This window comes from Neurospora hispaniola (genome assembly GCF_033458365.1).
Source record: "Neurospora hispaniola strain FGSC 10403 chromosome Unknown B0T23scaffold_7, whole genome shotgun sequence".
Classification (NCBI taxonomy): Eukaryota; Fungi; Ascomycota; class Sordariomycetes; order Sordariales; family Sordariaceae; genus Neurospora; species Neurospora hispaniola.
In genome coordinates, this window is record NW_026944412.1 from 828388 (window position 1) to 845047 (window position 16660).

Genomic DNA, 16660 nt, shown 5'->3' on the forward strand with positions numbered 1-16660 from the left:
AGTTGGAGTAGGGTTTGTTTATGTTGAGAAGCTTGCCAGTGCAGTGGTCCGACTTCCCAATGACGCACCGGGACCTCAGTCAACAACGAAGACTGGCGGATTTCATAGACTCATCGCTTCGGTCGATGTTCGTGTCTCTGCGCAAGCCGGCGTTTAGAGAGTCCATGATTCGAATCTGCTCTCTTCACTCTCCCGGCCGCAAGACATTATTCTTAGCGATGACGGCGCACGATCACCAATTATGAGGGCTTGAAGTAACGAAACTAGAAACATATATTACTATTGGCCTTCTCTCCCTTCTTTTCAATCTTTTAGGTACAACGGAGTCCACATGTACACCTGTGATAGACCTTCCCCCCACCGTGGCTCTCAACCCCAAACTGCCAATTAATCAGATGACAACATAACAGGATTGACCCAAATAACGAACTCTTGAAACCTCCCATGATCCTCACATGTTTTGCTCCCTTGTTCAGTCTTCTTCAGCCTCCTTGGTACACTCCGCCTTAACTCCCTCGGAAAGAAGCCGATATTGCGGTTGCGAGCCAGGGTAACCCCCCTTGCTTTGTCAGATACCGGACGCGGACCAGGACAAGCAAAGTTTCGTGGCTCTGTAGTGTATGGCCATCCGGGTGCTCCTACGCAGTAGAGATCGTCGGCAACCTGACCCACGCGTTTTACGTACCCATCTCACCATGGAAGATGCGTAATATGCACAGTAGCATCCACATAAACGCGGTTCTCAATCGTGCACGCCATACCGGGCTCGACCCTGAACATGCCGTCCTGGCCGATCGTGAACTGAGGTTCGTCACCGAGCTTCACCCAGAGCTTACCGGTTCCAATTGACACGAGCCGCGTCTGGAAGTCATCCGGGTCTATAGTAATGGTCTGGCCTGTAGAGATGGTCTTGACCTGGAACTGTACGTCGTTCCAGACTGGGACTGCATGGCCGGTTGACAGGAAGGGTTTGGAATAGGCGACGCCTGCAGAGGAAGAGGTTAGCGATTCGGAGGGTGGTCATATATCATAGAGATGAGGGTCACTTACTAATCGGTTTGTCGGTGTTTGATTTGAGGATTCGACCAGGCGCCATCTCCCACTCTTCCATATCAAACATATCCGCCGACTGGACCTCGCCGGCCGAGATAAGCGAAGTCCTAGCCGCAGCCAGGGCCGCCTGCCGTTGTGGCCGCGAGACTGCTGTTGCTGTGGTGTGTCTAGGCAATCCTCCTCCCCCCTCTCTTCTTTTCAACCAGACACCATCCGTACTCTTGGTGATTCCAGGTACTTTTGGCGGGAAAGGCGGCTGCGGTCGCATAGGAATTCCCTTGCCGCGAGAGCACGCGCCACCCTTGCTGTCATAGGTACAGTTTGCGCAGCTTTGGTAAACCCTCCTGGCTTCCGGGTGGGCGTCGGTCTTGATGGCGACGCAGCCCCCCTTGAACAATGGTCCCTGCTCCCGGCGGCATCGCGTGCACGGCATCTCCAGTTCGTCTCCTGTAACCTGGATTATCAGGGCGGCTATGTCTCGCGTGTGCTTCTCCGCGAAGGGCTCATCGGGGGTGAGCACGAGGTCGCGAACCCGTGGGAGGGAAAGGAGCTCTTTGATGTAGCCTACTTCAGGAACCTCTGCGGTGAAGGCGAGGTGTGGCTTGATGTAGTTCCAAAGAGCCTTTTGATCATCGGTCAGAGGGATGGTAGATTTCGCGGGTTCGTAGTTCCTTTGGGCGTTGTTTGGAGGCAGGGGCCGGCTCTCGGACTCAGGCTTGTCGTTATCATATTTCTGTAAAGATGTTTCGTCCTGCTTGTGGGTGGACATAGTAGAGCCGCCTTGTAGCTCAGGGGTATATCCTACCACCGACTTTGAGGTTCTTGTATCCGGTTTTGTTTGGCCAGAGTTGGGACTCGTTAACGCTTGGATCTCGTCAGTCGTCTTGCCCCTCGTTCTCAAGATACGTCGGGACCTCTCTACGCCCCAAGATTTGTGGCTGCAATACGTCTGACCAAAGTGGTAGAAGCAATTGGCACAGGAAACAATATTTGCCAGAGGACGGTTGTCCGCCTTGGAAGAGATCATAATACAACCTTTCCAAGGGCCCCTACCCTCTTGACACCTTTTGCAAGGTGTCGCAGCGGGTTCTCCCGTCAGTTGGATGATGACCGCCGATACATCCCTGGGATGAACATCCGTGAAGGGATGCGTCCGCTGCCATTCGAAGTTGATGTTCAGGTCTCGCACCCGAGGGAGGATGCTCAGCTCCCAGACATAGCCGCCGTGGGGCATCTCCCGCCCTCTATGCTTGGCCAGGAGCGGCTCGATGTATGCCCACATACTGGCTCTGTCCCCAACCGGTTCTGACGATGAAGTGGCGCGTGGGACTTTATCCAAGGCCATGGGATCATCGAGTGACGTGGAGGTATTTGCCATGGAGACGACAATGGCGCCCTTTCCTCTGGGCGTCGCTTCTTGAAACCCAGGCCCCAAGTCTGTTAAGGTTCCGTCTTGGTTGTCATAAAACATATGGCCGTGGTGGGCGGACTATACAGTGTTAGTGTCTGGACAGGAAAGTTTTGGTGCCAAACGACCCAAAAGTAATTCTTCGCCGGTGGCAACGGTAACGCTTGAGTGCGTTGAATATGTTACTAACCTTAAAATGTTGGCCCAGGTTGTGTAAGGTTTCACTAGACTTCCCACATTTCCGAACCGGACATATCCAAGGGAAGAATCCATCGACGGGTTGGTACCCATCCGGCAAGAGGGCTCCATGCGTACTACCGGGCACGCCATTCTCAATCCATTCACGATAGGATCGACCTGAAGCAGCTATGTCTGTTGGCGTATAAGCGCCCTCTTTGGCTTTTGCCTCCGACGCTGTTGGATGACCTGTTAGCGTGTCTGGAATACTCTCTTTTGCTTCTGCCTTTGATGCCGATGGATGATCTGCCGGCGTGTCCAGAGCACCTCGTATCGCATTTTTCGCCTCTTTTAACCTAAGGGCGTTGTTCTTCCTCAGGGTATCTGCAACGTGGGACATTCTGCCGTCTGCCCATCGTTGTTTCATGACGGCCGAAAATTGTTTTCTTCGAGCTTCATCCCATTCGCCACCAGCCTTGCGTTTCGTTGGCACTATTGACGTAGGCGCAGCAGCGACGATAGCTGTGGCCAGTCTGGAAGGAGTAGCAGCAGGTTGCGTATTGACCCTAAGGTCTCCAACCACTTGGGGAACAGCTACAATGTCACTGAGGATCTGAGCTGGCTCCAGCTCCTTGTCGTCGGTGTTGTGGCCGAATCCATGATTTGGCACTCGATCGTACTCAGGACTGGGCTCGTGATCGGACTCGAAGATCAGCAGCTCGTTCATGTCATCGCTATCGGCATCGTCATCGTCATCGTCATCGTTGTTGTCGTTGTTATCGTCGTCGTCGTCGTCGTCGTCGTCGTCGTCGTCGTCGTCGTCGTCGTCGTCGTGGCCGCTGTCGCTGTCGCTGCCAAGTTCTCCATAACCTCCCTCGACATTGTTGCTCATGGATTCGCGTATATAGTTCTCGATATCGGTGCTGTTCGCCTCGCTGTCAAGAGCCTCGCCATCGTCGTCGGCACTATCCTCGGCGGCGCTGCTCTCCTCGGCACTGCTCCGCACACTACTACTGTCGGTGCCCGAGCTGGAATCCGAGTGCGATTGGCTTTCATCCGTGCTGGCCTGGACAGCCGTAGTAGCGGCCGAAATAGCCGGATTTGAAGATGCCGTGCGTTCTCTGAAAGGCGATAATGGAATAAAAGCGAGCCCGCTAGTAGGGACGTTCTCGAGTCCTTTAAAGTTCAGGATCTGGGACGGATCCGCGTTCAGAGAAGAAAAGGTTGAAGATTGCAAGTTTTCAGCCATAGCGATAGTAGATATACTGCCTTCCCAGTTGGGTTATTGTATATTCTCAATTGCGACGTAGGGCGATCGTTTACTATAGTGTATTCGTATGTAGTATTTTGTCAATGTTGAGCTCGGATTTGAGATAGGAAGTGAGTGATTTTCGTTAGTGTTTGATATAATGTTAGTAAAAGATGATAAAGAAAGATTGTTGTGTGCTTATGCTTTGCGCGCGTGCATATGAGCGTCAGATATGAATCATATTAAGCAAATAGATTATGTTATATTGCAAAAGAAAGTAGATTACTAATTTATATCCAACATCATAGGTAGATAAATATTAGAGTATAATAATATAAAGTACAATAGTTTTATAGAAATAACAGAAAAACATCTATATTTAATAAATATTAATTTCAGTATTGAAAGCTCAAACATAGAATTAGCTGAGTAATTAACCTGAATTTGGACATCCCATTCAATTTGCATCTTTTAATTGTGTGCCAGCTGATTGACAGGTGATAACCAATTGATAGTGCCTTACTCATTTGAATGCAGGAGCCACTAACAACGGCGCATCGCTTGCTATCCTTCTCTATCAGATTAATACATTGGAAGTTCAAACCCTTGGACAAAGCACTTAGCTACCCTTCTTCCAGTTTCCTTTCTTTAGATTAATCCTCATTTTTTCTTCCATTGTACCTGGTATTTTGCAAATACACCTGAATAGTTGCAACAGCCAGCAATGTTGAGAATCGCTTGGCGGCTGTCTGTCGCGCCGCTCTTTTGGTCGTGCCAAGCTCCGTTTGCGCTTTGAACAAAATAACAGGGATTCTCTGCGCAACGACGGCCATGCTACAACCTCATTCGCGCGCGCTCCTTCGTTCCAATGGTGTAGACTTCAGATGAACTATGACCGTGAGCTTTTGAATGAATATCGTTCATCCAAAACGGGTTTTCAAGAATTAAGAGACCTGGACAGCGATATCAATGGCTCCCTGGGAAGGAGGCGGTTGCCTTAATCTCCTCTTCTTCTTTATCCCCAAATCGAAACCTGCTTTATTGTGCAAACAAAACAAAAAATAAGGATCATACTTCCACCCCCTTCGAAGAAGCAAAAACATCAGATGCTGAAGGAACAGAATCGCCATTTTCCACAAGCTAGGTTATCGGACCAGACCAGCTACCGCCAAATCCCTAGACCAAATCCTTCCTCTCTTTGTTCTATCTTCCCAACTCACACATCCTCCATCAGCCACTTCTCGAATATTAACCCGTCAAACCCTTACATCTCTCTGAGCCAACACGTCCCGAACAGACCGTATAACCGCCCCCACCCACCCCGTCGCAATCGCCTCATCACCCCTCGCATTCGGGTGGACTCCATCCGTGGTATACCTCGTCGCATTGAAACCCGAATACAGATCAACTGCCACCACCGGACTCTGTTGGCGAGTAACATACTGCGCCCAGATCGAAATATACCTATTCAGCATCCTGACCTTCGCCGCGCACTCGGGGCAATTCGCCGGCTCCATGGGCAAGATCTGGGCGACAAGAAGGCGAATGTTAGGGTTGACGGCGCGCATCTGATCCAACAGCTGGCCGTAGGCGTTGATGATTTGGATGGCGGTGCGATTTTGCCAGATGTCGTTGGTGCCTAGGTGCATGAGGATGATGTCCACGGGGGCGACGCCGGGGGCGGTGAGCCAGGACTGGAGGAGAGGCTGCGAGACTGGACTGCCGAGAATGGGAACGGTGTCTTGGGCAATGTCCGTTGCGAGATATCCGCCGTGCCCTTCGTGCGGCCAGTCGTAGGCGGAGCCGTAGCCGCAGTAGGTGCGGGATTGGGTGCCGACGAAGCGGATTTGGGAGTAGGGAAGGGGTGGGGTGATGTTGGTGGCGTTGAGCTTGCGGGAAAGGAGGGCGCGCCAGCAGCCCTGGGGGTTTTGGTCAGTATGTTTGTGGTTGAAGAATGGCACAGGTAGGGGAGGGAACTAACTGGATTGCCAGTGATGGAATCACCCAGGGCCATGATGCGGACATCATCTCGGACTTGTGGCTCAGCCGAGGCGAGAGAAAGGAAGCTGAGCGAGCCTACAAGGCCGCTGAGAAGTCGGATGGTCGCTACCATGTTGACTTTTCTGGTTAGAGATATGGGACGAGGCGGTTTGGATCTGTCCGAGTTGCTGAGTTGAGGTGGCCGTCCCCATCACGAACTTGGTGCTTATATAGGCACACGCAGGTGAGGGCAACATCGTGGGATGATAAGCTTACGCCTATCAACAATGCAGTCACAGAATAGATTGGATGGCCAGAACGAGTATCAAATCTTGACAACATTCCTGGCTCACAGCCGTCTCACCCTCTGAGGAATGCTCATTCATCGATCCTCCATTAATCATTGGTCCAGCCAAGCAAGGCGAGCGAATAGCCTCGGTAGAGGTAGTCACGGCTGATTTCCTGCTAAAGGCGCGTCTTCTTGAAACCCCTCTACCATCAACCGCAACATTCTCGCGGAGAAACAGGGGCTGGTCTGTTTTGCACGACCACACCTGCCCGTCTAGGAGGAGTTGATGGCCCTGACATACTCGATGACCAAGCAGATGGCATCGGCTGATTCAGAGTAGATTGTGTTCTTCTTAATGTGCGCCTGCCCGGCGCTCAGCTTATCTCTTCATTGCCAAAACAGGTCAGCTGCCATGCCCTCCGTAGCAGCTTGCAAGGAGGCTTACTGCCAGAGTCGCATTCCACTTACACTCCTCGAAGAGATAAGGCTTTCCGGCTTTCTTGCAGGCCAAAGTATGGTCTTTGATCTAAGCTGCACCAGCGGAATTGCCCAGATCCTCTAAAAAAAGACTCATTCAGTGTTAATTCCCAGACCAGACGAGTTCAAAGCCACGAACAGCTTTGCGGACAGAAGTGGAAAGGTCCAAAATCCAAATCATTGAAGTCCAGGTTTCTGGCGAAATCTACGCCTTCGCTGGTTTGATACGGGTAGCTTGTCGCGCCAGGAAGTCCAAACCCTTCATCTCCAAGGGTGATTCCAAGCTGCCGGACATAGGCCGGAATGTCAGTTGCCCACTTTTAGACAACATCCGTAATACATCCCTTGCAGCACGGCTCGTTCGCCAGTTCCCATACAAAGACATGCGTTGATATAGCATTGACAACAGCAGCTTCGTAGGCCTTGTACTGCGATTGTGCCCAACTGTTGGTGTACCAGTTGTCTCTGGAGCCTCCGAAGGCAGTCATGCATACCGGTATGCCACCGTAGTCGCTCCAGTTGTTGACAAAGTTTATGATAAGCTTGAACCCCTCGTTTCTCGGCGGACCAGGCGCTGCAGGCCATCGGGGCTGTTGTCGATCTGTTGATAGGATGAGGAGAGAAGGTGGTACCACACAGCGCCGGAAGCTGGCTTGCGAGTGACATCGTTGAATCTTTATATGCGCAGGTTCTTGAATCGAGGGGGAGATGTGGTCTAGAATAGTGTCAACATCGGCGTTGTTGGTTAGGAAACCGATACAGTACAGCTTAGTACCGGTGAAGACCGCGTTTCGCCGTCAACTGAGAAACGTGTGCCAACCGCAGACCACGTTTTGTCTTTTTTTATCCATCATTTTCTGCAAGGTCCATGATATTTTCTGAGGAGTGGCACCGAATCATCTTGGAACGTGATGTCTATCGAGCGTATTCACGGATGTCAAGGTGAAAGTCGATCATCGCCATATGTTATGGTGCGTTGAGGCCGGAGGAGGGATGCCCGGATCTCAGTTGGGGCGAAAGTAAACAAAAGCTGCTGGTGACGTGACACAAATAAAGGGGTAGCAGTAATAGAGCGGCTTAATGATCCAAATGATGCCGGTCACAGTTCAGCCAGGGCATGCCCATGCCAAGCGATCGTCCAGCGTTTGCGCCATGCTCACGGGCACAATCTAATCCTTCGCGGGGAAACAATATCGATGCCGTTGGGCGACGTCAAAGGTCTCGCAAGAATCTCCAGAGATGACTTTCTTGTCGATGTCTTTGTGCCATGATGACATTGTACGACCACAGAAGTCAGCTGGTGTCCTGTTTGAGTCAGGAGGCGTCCATCATGTCATGATTCGGTTCCTTCATGACGATGAAACGGGTGCGCCCAATCGAGATAGGTTGGTTGATGCCCGTCGTGTGTTCCGTTAGGTGTTGTCCATGGTGTCCGGCGGTCGACGTTGATTTGTTCGAAGAAAGGTCGAATCACGCGGAGGTGATGGGAAGGACAAAAGAAGACACTGCAAGTGGAAGCGAGCGGGCTGCAAGGGACCAGGGCACCACGATACAACGGGAGCTTACAGGGCTGTTCGCTGCCGCCGTACAGAGCCCAGAAGGAACTGCCCGGCCTGTACCCCGCTATTTGGGAGCGACTTCGGTTACAGATCAGGTACCTACCTCTACATACCTATCTCTAGAGCCTATTTGGAACCGTGATCCCCCCACGGCAGCCGCCAGGTCGGGCGCCTCCCCATCCCAGCCAGCCCTCGAACTCTCCTCCTCCGGGCTCGCCCACCTCGGCGGACCTGGAACATCTCCCGCTAAATCGTCATGAATGGGTGGAACTCTCCGTCTTCACCTCCACACAACCTCAACGTCCCTCACCTTCCCCTCCTCAGATCTCAGTCCTCTTATCTTGCTCTCATACACCCTCAGTATATTCTTCTCTTCCTTTGGTACTTATTGCCTCATACCTTCCTGATATCTCGGCTTGAACTTTGCGCATATTCTTTGGCTTGCTAGAATAGAGCGTTTGTCGGTAGTGGTAGATGCCCGTCCTCCGCGTCAGGTCGCTGCGCGTGGCCCCGCCTGGAGGGGAAGAAGGGATTCGGACTCCATCGCCGTACAAGTTCAAAAGCCCACTTGCCATGACAAGCTCGATCCCAGAACTCCCGGACATGCCCGATATTGGGCCTGATGACAGTTTTCGGCTCCTCATTAAGAAACTTTCCTTGTGAGCCAACATGCCTTATGAACACCATCGGTGGGGTAGCTGACAGGGAGATCGTCTTCAGATATATCGCCGAGAATATTCGGTTGCCGTCAACGTTTGAGCAACTCCGTACTACGGCTGCTGGAGACTGTTTGCGGCACCTTGTCGACCACTTGGTTCTCAACTGCGACCATCCAGCCATTGTGAATGCTTTACTGTATGTGATATCCTCTACAAGGTACCCATCTACCCAAGGACATCAGCTAATATGGTCACTACAGCGCACTAAAATGGCACTATGGCGCCATCACTGAGGATAAGGGCCTGAATGATGCCAGAGCCAGCGGTTGCGAGATTGCTGCTTGGCGTCTTCTCACTCACCTTTCCGAGCGAGAGGCTGTTGACTATTGTCTTTACGAGATCCCAGACCCAGCGCTGGAGGCTAACCGCCAAAGCGATGAAGAGGAAACATCGCAAGTCAACGAGCATAGTCCTCTACTTGCGCGCGCATGGACTGAATCTGTGGCAAATCCAAGACGCAAGCATGAGTTCCCTAATCCAACGGGTGATAACCGGAGGAACCTCTTGCTTCAATCTCTCACACGCCTCACCATGAGTATGACCGGCGAGGTCGACGACGACGGCGAGGAAGAGGATGACCCGACTGCTCCGTTCATCAACTTGAACGCCCTGGAGATTGCCGCCATTGCAGACGCCAAACGATTCCTTAGTCAGAATGTCGTTCAGAAAATCATCACCGGCATATGGAATGGCGATATTATATTCTGGGACAACTTATCCGTTCACACCGAAAAGAAGCCGCGGTTTTACAACCCCCGCACGGCCGATCCCTTTTCACGTCTTCGGGTTCCCAAATATCTCAAGTCCTTCGAGGTCGTCTTCTTTGCCAGTTTTCTGTTTCTCTACTACGCCGTCCTTGTTGAACGAAATCCGACCCGAATCACCCCCCTCGAAATCTTTCTCTACCTGTGGCTGGCTGCCTTTTCTTACGACGAGTTGAGTGAATGGATTGACGCTGGATCCATCTTCTACGCTGCTGATATTTGGGTGAGTGTAATGCTCTGTCATTTCCTCTCAGACTTGTTCGGTATGCGTGTATGTGCTAACTGTGTCTGGCAGAACATATTCGATATGGCAATCATGGCTATAGGTTTCACTTTTATGGTGTTGCGTAAGTCGAATTACCCCCAAGGTCCTTGAACGCGGCTTGCTTATTACTCATTGCTACAGGAATTATTGGCCTCGAAACGCAAAATGCAGAGCTAATAGATCTGGCGTTCGACGTACTGGCACTGGAAGCACTACTTATGGTCCCTCGCGTCTGCTCTATCCTCAGCTTGAGCCCGTACTGGGGTACTCTTATCCCTTGCCTCAAGGAGATGGCAAAGGATTTTATCAAGTTCATGGTTCTGGTTGTCATTATCTATCTCGGCTTCCTCACGACCTTCTCCCTCGTCGGGCGCGACTCGTTCCCACTGAGGGACATGACCTGGTTTCTCACCAAGATTTTCTTCGGCTCGACCTTTATAGGGTTCGACATCATGCGCCAGATCGATCCCGTCTTCGGACCGCCACTCATGATTCTCTTCGTTATGCTCAGCTCCATCTTGCTGATGGGTTCCCTTACCGGCATGCTGTCCAACAGCTTCTCTCGCGTCATCACGCATGCCCGGGAGGAGTACCTCTTCGTCTACAGTATCTACGTGCTCGAAGCATCGACTAGCAACCGACTCACGCACTTTTACCCGCCCTTCAACTTGCTGGCCCTTGTCATTTTCCGACCGCTCCGCCTATTCTTGCCCTCTGACGATAAGTTCCGTCGAGCTCGCATCATCCTTCTCAAGGCGACCCACCTACCCATCGTCTTCATCATCGCCATGTACGAGTGGATTAGGGGAACCTCTCTCAGGGGCGCCACATATAGCGCAGTCAAGGCGCCGCCGCATGGGGCGCCCATTGCCAGCCCGGCCATGATGAGGAAGCTCGCGGGTCCGCGACGCGAGATGCGTGGCCGTAGGTCGGTCACGTCTCTGCAGAGCGACCAGGCGGCGCAGAGCCGGCTGGGTATGTCGTCGATGGAGCGGCGCATCTCTGCCCATCAGGCGCGGCAGGCCGAGGAAGCCCAAGAGGATTCGACTTATGCGGAGCGAGCGACGGATGTCGAGGTCCGGATTGCAGATTTGGCAGCCAAGATTGACCGGTTGACGGAGCTCGTGATTGCTATGCAGTCGCAGCAGTCTACAACACTGGGCGACGTTTCGCTCTCTTAGTAGTAGTCCTGGACGGCGATGGACTGCTCATTAAATGACCATTACGGCGAGCCTCAAGGGTTTCATGATACAGTAAAGACGATTGGAAGGAGACTTGTGGATGACGAACTTTTATATATTACAGTACAACGCACTTATCGATTTTGTTTTAGCGTTCCACAAAACCAGCACTTAGGAGAACATACCCTATGACATGGTCTGGACTACAGGGTCCAATTAGGTGCCGGTGGCATATCTTGATGGATTAACATCTTAAACAAATACATATAGAAAACACATAGCCATTAGACAAAAGCCTCGATAATGCCATGTGCATACAAGCCTCTTGATGGCACCTATAGTCCAGCGCATTAACAGCCGAAAACCCGAGGCCTCACTCAACAACAGGCTTTCCTTAACGTTAATACGGGATGTTGAGACGGTAGTACTTAGCGCCACTTTATTTTTGCTTCTTGCATCTTCCGCGACATCAAACTTGTCATTGATCAGCGGAGTGTCGGTCAATTCCTATGCGTTCAGCAGCTGCTGTCTCATTAATAGCCAGCTGTGTTCTTTGATCTTGTCAATGCGACGTCTGGGCGGCGGAATGCGGTGAAGAAATCTGCACCGCTTTGAATGTCGTTACATTGCAGCATTGTGCAGATGCACCCAAGCTACCGCACTGCCACAGCGCGCGTGTTGCTGCGTGGTGGTGGCACCGATACGATAACCGATCTGGTCTCCGTCCGATGGAGTAAAAAGCACAACACCGAGTAATCGTGGTTTGTGCTACACAGGATATCCAAGAAAAGAAACATGGGGGGGAACAGGAATGGAAAGTGAATGAATGTCGTTCAGAATCAAGATACGTACTGTGGTTCCCATTTCACCATACTAGTGAAGCTACACAATGAGTGGGACAGGGGTACCTCTACCTTTAAACGAAGTCCTGGGAGTTTATCAATGTCTGACCTTTCTCCGAAAAAGTATTATAAGTGATCAGACAACCGATATACACTACTGTGGTGGAATGGATCGGTACATATATTGAACCCGTGGGTCACTACGGTGGCCCAAGTGTGACTTAGGTCGTTTATAAAACTGGTCCAAGCTCCCATCTGTAGCCAGGTGACGGCCATTTTATATTAACGCCTCTACCTCACTTACAAGATTTAACACTCATGCCCAGACCTTGAACTTTTTCAACCTTTCTAGCTTCTTTCCTTTCTTCTTTCTTTTCCTTTTTCTCTCTTTTTCCTCTTCTCTCTTTTTCCTCTTCCTTTTTCTCTCTCTTTCCCTTTCTCATCTTTATTATCTTCTTTTCTTTTTCTATTTCTTCTTTTCTTTTTAGCCCAGGCCGGAAGAGAGGGGGGGGGGGGGGGGGGGGGAGGGATCTATTTGTATTGCCACCTTACCCCAACTCAAAAATTTGGAGAAGAACCAAGTATAAGGTAGGTGTCACGGCACCATATAACATAGTCCCGTCCCTCTCGGCGTTCCGCTACCGCAACCCAACCGTCCTTTAATTAGCTCTATCGAATCTCCACTTAGTTTATATATATAGTCTGGGAGTAGAATTTTCGCTACTCTCTTCTAATCTTCTCCTCTTCGTACAATATTACGTCTTCTCTAAATTCTTCCTAATTAATATTATAATAGTATATTATACCTTTTCTATTAAATTAACGGCCCGACAACCTCCTTATTATTTCGCTTCAATTTACTTTAAAATTAATACTAATTTTTCCTAATCCCCTAGTCCTAATTCTATTATACTATATATACAACCTAATTATACTTCGCTAAAACTCCCCCTTAAAAAACACCCCAGACCAATAATTTTATTTTTACTACTATATTCTATTATTATTATACTACGTACCCTAACTACTTATAATACTTTACTTCCTTTTCCTTATATAATATATTATTAACGTTCTATTACTAAAACCCCCGCGTTAAATTATAAACAATTTTACAAATTCATTAAGCGTACCTACCCCCGGCTCTAGTATTATACTTACCTACGAAATTACTATTTAAATTCTTTTCCGCCCGGATACCCTCCCCTTTATTTATAAAATAATTAAAAGTTTATAGGAAGATTTCTTTAATTTCGTTTCTACTTTAGAAGCGGACCCCAATATCCTTATTTAATTCTAATTCTATTTTACTATTATTAAAAACTATTTTAGCCAGGCTTATAACGAATTTTATACTACCCAATAGGAAGCCTTAAATACCTAATAAGCGGCTAATTAAACTTAGTAAACTACTACCTAGAACTTTATTATAACCTTCTAAATATAGTAGGATTTCACTAGGGTTACGGCCGAAGCCGCCATTGCAATTATATAGGCCTAATAAGCATAGTAATAATTTATTATAACTGAAGACCGGGCTTGGTAATAGAATACTAATATAATAATAGTACTAACTATAATTACCCTAATTACCAACGTTACCTATCTACGCAATACTAAGCCCCCTATATTTAATAGCGCCGAAACGTCCTTATTTAAATATTAGGAAGAATATATTAATTAATAGTCCTAATTAATCGCTAAATTAGTATTCGACCTTATTATATACCTAATTCTAACCAACTATATTCTTTATATTTTTTAATACCTTTCTAACGATATTTATATATACATTCGGGTTAAAGTCGATATCGTTATTCTTAACTTTTATAATATTTCGGTTTAACTAATCGGACTCTCCGATTTCTAGGATATTTTTACTTACTTCGACCCTTATTATATTACTTTAAATATTTATATTAAAGCGGTATAGGAAATAGACCGTTTTAAATAGGATAATACCCCCTTCACTAATTTTATTACTATTTTTATTGAATTAGCTAATTAGTATGAATCTAATAGACGGCACTATATTAATACCTTTAAATTTAAAATTAATAACGCCCTCTAAAATATTTTAATTAATATTATTATACAATTAGCGGCCGACAATTTTAATACGTAGATTAAATTCCTTCGGGTTTTAATTAATAACATTAATAATTACCGCTATTAGAATAATAATTCTTCGGCCCTATTCCGCCCGTTACTTCTAACCGGTAATACTAACGACCCTATAGTTCTTAATAAGGTTAGCGCCCCTTAGAAGGGACCGATTTCCTAAATTGAGAAGGATCGCCGCCGGAAATTTAATTTATATATATACTATAGTACCCTTAACTATTATATAATAGCTTATATAATAAAGGTTAAGCCGAAGCCTACTAACTTCACTACTATTTCTATACTTCCTTAAAATATAGGAAAAGTTTAATTTCTAATATAAATCGTTATTAGAGGCAAAATTCGAGGGAATTAGAAGATTTATATTTATATTTTATAGGACTTAATATTAATTTATCTTTTTCGAACTCCCTTTATTTTAATACCAGTTCGTTAGTCCTTTATTTTATTATAATTAATTCTAGTTACTCCCCAATAAGTTTTATTAATTCTTTATTCGTATACTACTATAATATTCCTACTACGCTACTCCCTCGGTTATATACTCTTTATTTAACTAATAGCCGGGAGGGTAATAAAATTTTATACGTTTATATCCTATTTTATTTTTTAAATTTATTTACAAACCGTTTAGCCTTATTTATATAATTACTCGGCGGTCTAAATATAATCTTCGGCCTCCTTTAATTACGAAAGTATAACTTAAAAATTAATTAATTTAATAACTCTATAGAATTCCTAAATTTTATTACTATTAAAGTTCTAACTTCTATTAAACCCAATTAACAAATATTTAAAAATATTCCCCCTAATTTTAGCCCGGCTAGAATTAACCCTCTAATTACTACACTAACTACTAAACCCGCCCTTTAAAATAAGTCCAAGCCTATTACAAAATTTAAAGCATTCTATTACTATTCTATAGTTGATACCGGAACGGTATCGCTGGCGTTATTACATGTCAGATCACCTAACTGGATAGCGCAGCCCGGTCGGTCGGGTTCATTCAATTGAATAAACCACTCCCACGGGAGCCCACCTATATATGTAGGTCCTATAAATTAGATAAGGCTTGCGTGCCTTAAGTTATTCAACTGTACGCAAGCTTCCTACTCAGGATTCTTCCTGGAGCATCACTTTACACATACTTAATCAAGACACATATTATTATTACAACGTTCAAATACCCTCTCAACGGTATTAATAGTAGTCTCTTATAACAGACGTTTAACCTTAGTTAGCCCCTATCCACTTCCCCGCCACCCCGTAACATAGTTATTTTAGACCTATAGGGCCAAATAGTATAATATTAAGATCACGTCTATACACAGCTTGGACGAAAGTGCTCAATGTATGTAAGAAATGTCCTATCTCAATACTAATATTCAATAATTATACTACTATAAAAACTATAATTTCGATTAAATAAATTGTTTGAGGATAGGACGAATAGTATATTAATTTCTTTAAACTTCAAATTATATTTCTATAATATTTTTATTATTTATTAATACTATAGGGGTAGTTTTTATTGTGCGTAGAATTATATTCTGAAGGATTGTATATTATTTTTCTATAATTTTACGTTGTATATACGCGAAACTTCGTATATATAATAGAAGGCTATAAATTTAATACCGACGAAATGATAGAGTTATTTTATTATATTACTAATTTTTAGTAATTTAATACGTTTTTACCTCTTGAGTTAACTCTTTAAGATTGGATTGTTTAGGGATTGTATTATACGGTATTTATTAATAATAAAAGTATATAATATTATTTTATTAATATAGTTACTATTTATTTATTAAATTAAGGGTTACTTATAGGTTCGGATTAATACTATATAAGATTTAGTTAAATTGAGTTTATTTATTATATTATCTACTAATATAGCGATACGATTTTGATTACTCGTACAGGATATAGTAAGAGTATTGTCTTTTAAATAATATTTATTATTTTAATTAATTAAATTACTATTTAAATTATATTATTTAATTAATTTAGCAAAGAATAGCGGGATACTATTATTAAATTTCCTAGTACTTAATTTATTTTAATTAATTAATTAACTATAAAGGTGAGAACCTATTTATTCTTAGTTTAAATCCGATAGGGGGAGTTTTTTTAAAAATTCCCTTTATTAGATTTAAATAAATGTACGTTAATTATATACTAATACCTTCACTTCTAGTTAGATTTAGAATTTAGAAATTATATATATATTCTCTTCGGTTTAGAATAAATTATATACGTAAAGTTTATAGAGTTATTACGTACGGCTTTATTTAATTAGTATATTATATTTATCATTATAGACGAATTATATATTATATTCTAATAGTATACCTTTCGGACGCAATTTATAAATATTTATACTATTAGGACTACTATCCTATTTAATATTCCTTAGTTCGGGTGTACGGCTACCCTTATATATGAAATATAATTATATATATATAAATATAGTAGTTTCTAATTAGAAGGTTATAATTTAGGTAAATTCTCTATTATTTATACTTTTATCAATTAATTTAATATTATAATAATACTTTAGCTAATTCTAT

At 45.4% G+C, this 16660-nt stretch overlaps 4 protein-coding genes across 4 annotated transcripts; 1 reads left to right on the forward strand and 3 right to left on the reverse strand.

Moving 5' to 3' along the window:
* Nucleotides 1–255: 255 nt before the first annotated feature.
* B0T23DRAFT_455753 (uncharacterized protein) lies at nt 256–4042 on the reverse strand. Its single transcript, XM_062841253.1, has 3 exons — nt 2652–4042; nt 1051–2542; nt 256–986 (listed from the first exon to the last, which is right to left on the reverse strand). Exons 1-3 carry the CDS (start codon nt 3885–3887, stop codon nt 691–693), a joined length of 3024 nt encoding a protein of 1007 aa, XP_062689719.1. The 5' UTR covers nt 3888–4042; the 3' UTR covers nt 256–690.
* Nucleotides 4043–4778: 736 nt separating this feature from the next.
* Nucleotides 4779–6428, reverse strand: B0T23DRAFT_209985 (SGNH hydrolase-type esterase domain-containing protein). Its single transcript, XM_062833536.1, has 2 exons — nt 5869–6428; nt 4779–5806 (listed from the first exon to the last, which is right to left on the reverse strand). Exons 1-2 carry the CDS (start codon nt 5998–6000, stop codon nt 5144–5146), a joined length of 795 nt encoding a protein of 264 aa, XP_062689720.1. The 5' UTR covers nt 6001–6428; the 3' UTR covers nt 4779–5143.
* Nucleotides 6429–6953: 525 nt separating this feature from the next.
* On the reverse strand, nt 6954–7299 carry B0T23DRAFT_398301 (uncharacterized protein; the record flags this gene model as incomplete). The annotated part of the gene is made up of 2 exons (XM_062838353.1): nt 6954–7234; nt 7266–7299. 2 exons carry the CDS (start codon nt 7297–7299, stop codon nt 6954–6956), a joined length of 315 nt encoding a protein of 104 aa, XP_062689721.1.
* A 1021-nt stretch (nt 7300–8320) lies between these two features.
* On the forward strand, nt 8321–11454 carry B0T23DRAFT_386243 (uncharacterized protein). The gene is made up of 5 exons (XM_062837600.1): nt 8321–8851; nt 8913–9047; nt 9112–9898; nt 9971–10022; nt 10082–11454. The coding sequence occupies exons 1-5, from the start codon at nt 8667–8669 to the stop codon at nt 11119–11121; spliced, it is 2199 nt and encodes a 732-aa protein (XP_062689722.1). The 5' UTR covers nt 8321–8666; the 3' UTR covers nt 11122–11454.
* The last annotated feature ends 5206 nt before the right edge of the window (nt 11455–16660 follow it).

Excerpts from the sequence above, each read along its gene's own strand:
- B0T23DRAFT_455753 (XM_062841253.1), bottom strand. The coding sequence starts at position 3,887 with ATGGCTGAAAACTTGCAATCTTCAACCTTTTCTTCTCTGAACGCGGAT. Across the intron at positions 2,543-2,651 it reads ACCTGGGCCAACATTTTAAG|TCCGCCCACCACGGCCATAT; the intron begins GTTAGTAACATA and ends AACACTGTATAG. Across the intron at positions 987-1,050 it reads AAACACCGACAAACCGATTA|GCGTCGCCTATTCCAAACCC; the intron begins GTAAGTGACCCT and ends CTTCCTCTGCAG.
- B0T23DRAFT_209985 (XM_062833536.1), bottom strand. The coding sequence starts at position 6,000 with ATGGTAGCGACCATCCGACTTCTCAGCGGCCTTGTAGGCTCGCTCAGC. Across the intron at positions 5,807-5,868 it reads ATTCCATCACTGGCAATCCA|GGCTGCTGGCGCGCCCTCCT; the intron begins GTTAGTTCCCTC and ends CAAAACCCCCAG.
- B0T23DRAFT_386243 (XM_062837600.1), top strand. The coding sequence starts at position 8,667 with ATGCCCGTCCTCCGCGTCAGGTCGCTGCGCGTGGCCCCGCCTGGAGGG. Across the intron at positions 8,852-8,912 it reads CTCATTAAGAAACTTTCCTT|ATATATCGCCGAGAATATTC; the intron begins GTGAGCCAACAT and ends GATCGTCTTCAG. Across the intron at positions 9,048-9,111 it reads GCCATTGTGAATGCTTTACT|CGCACTAAAATGGCACTATG; the intron begins GTATGTGATATC and ends TGGTCACTACAG.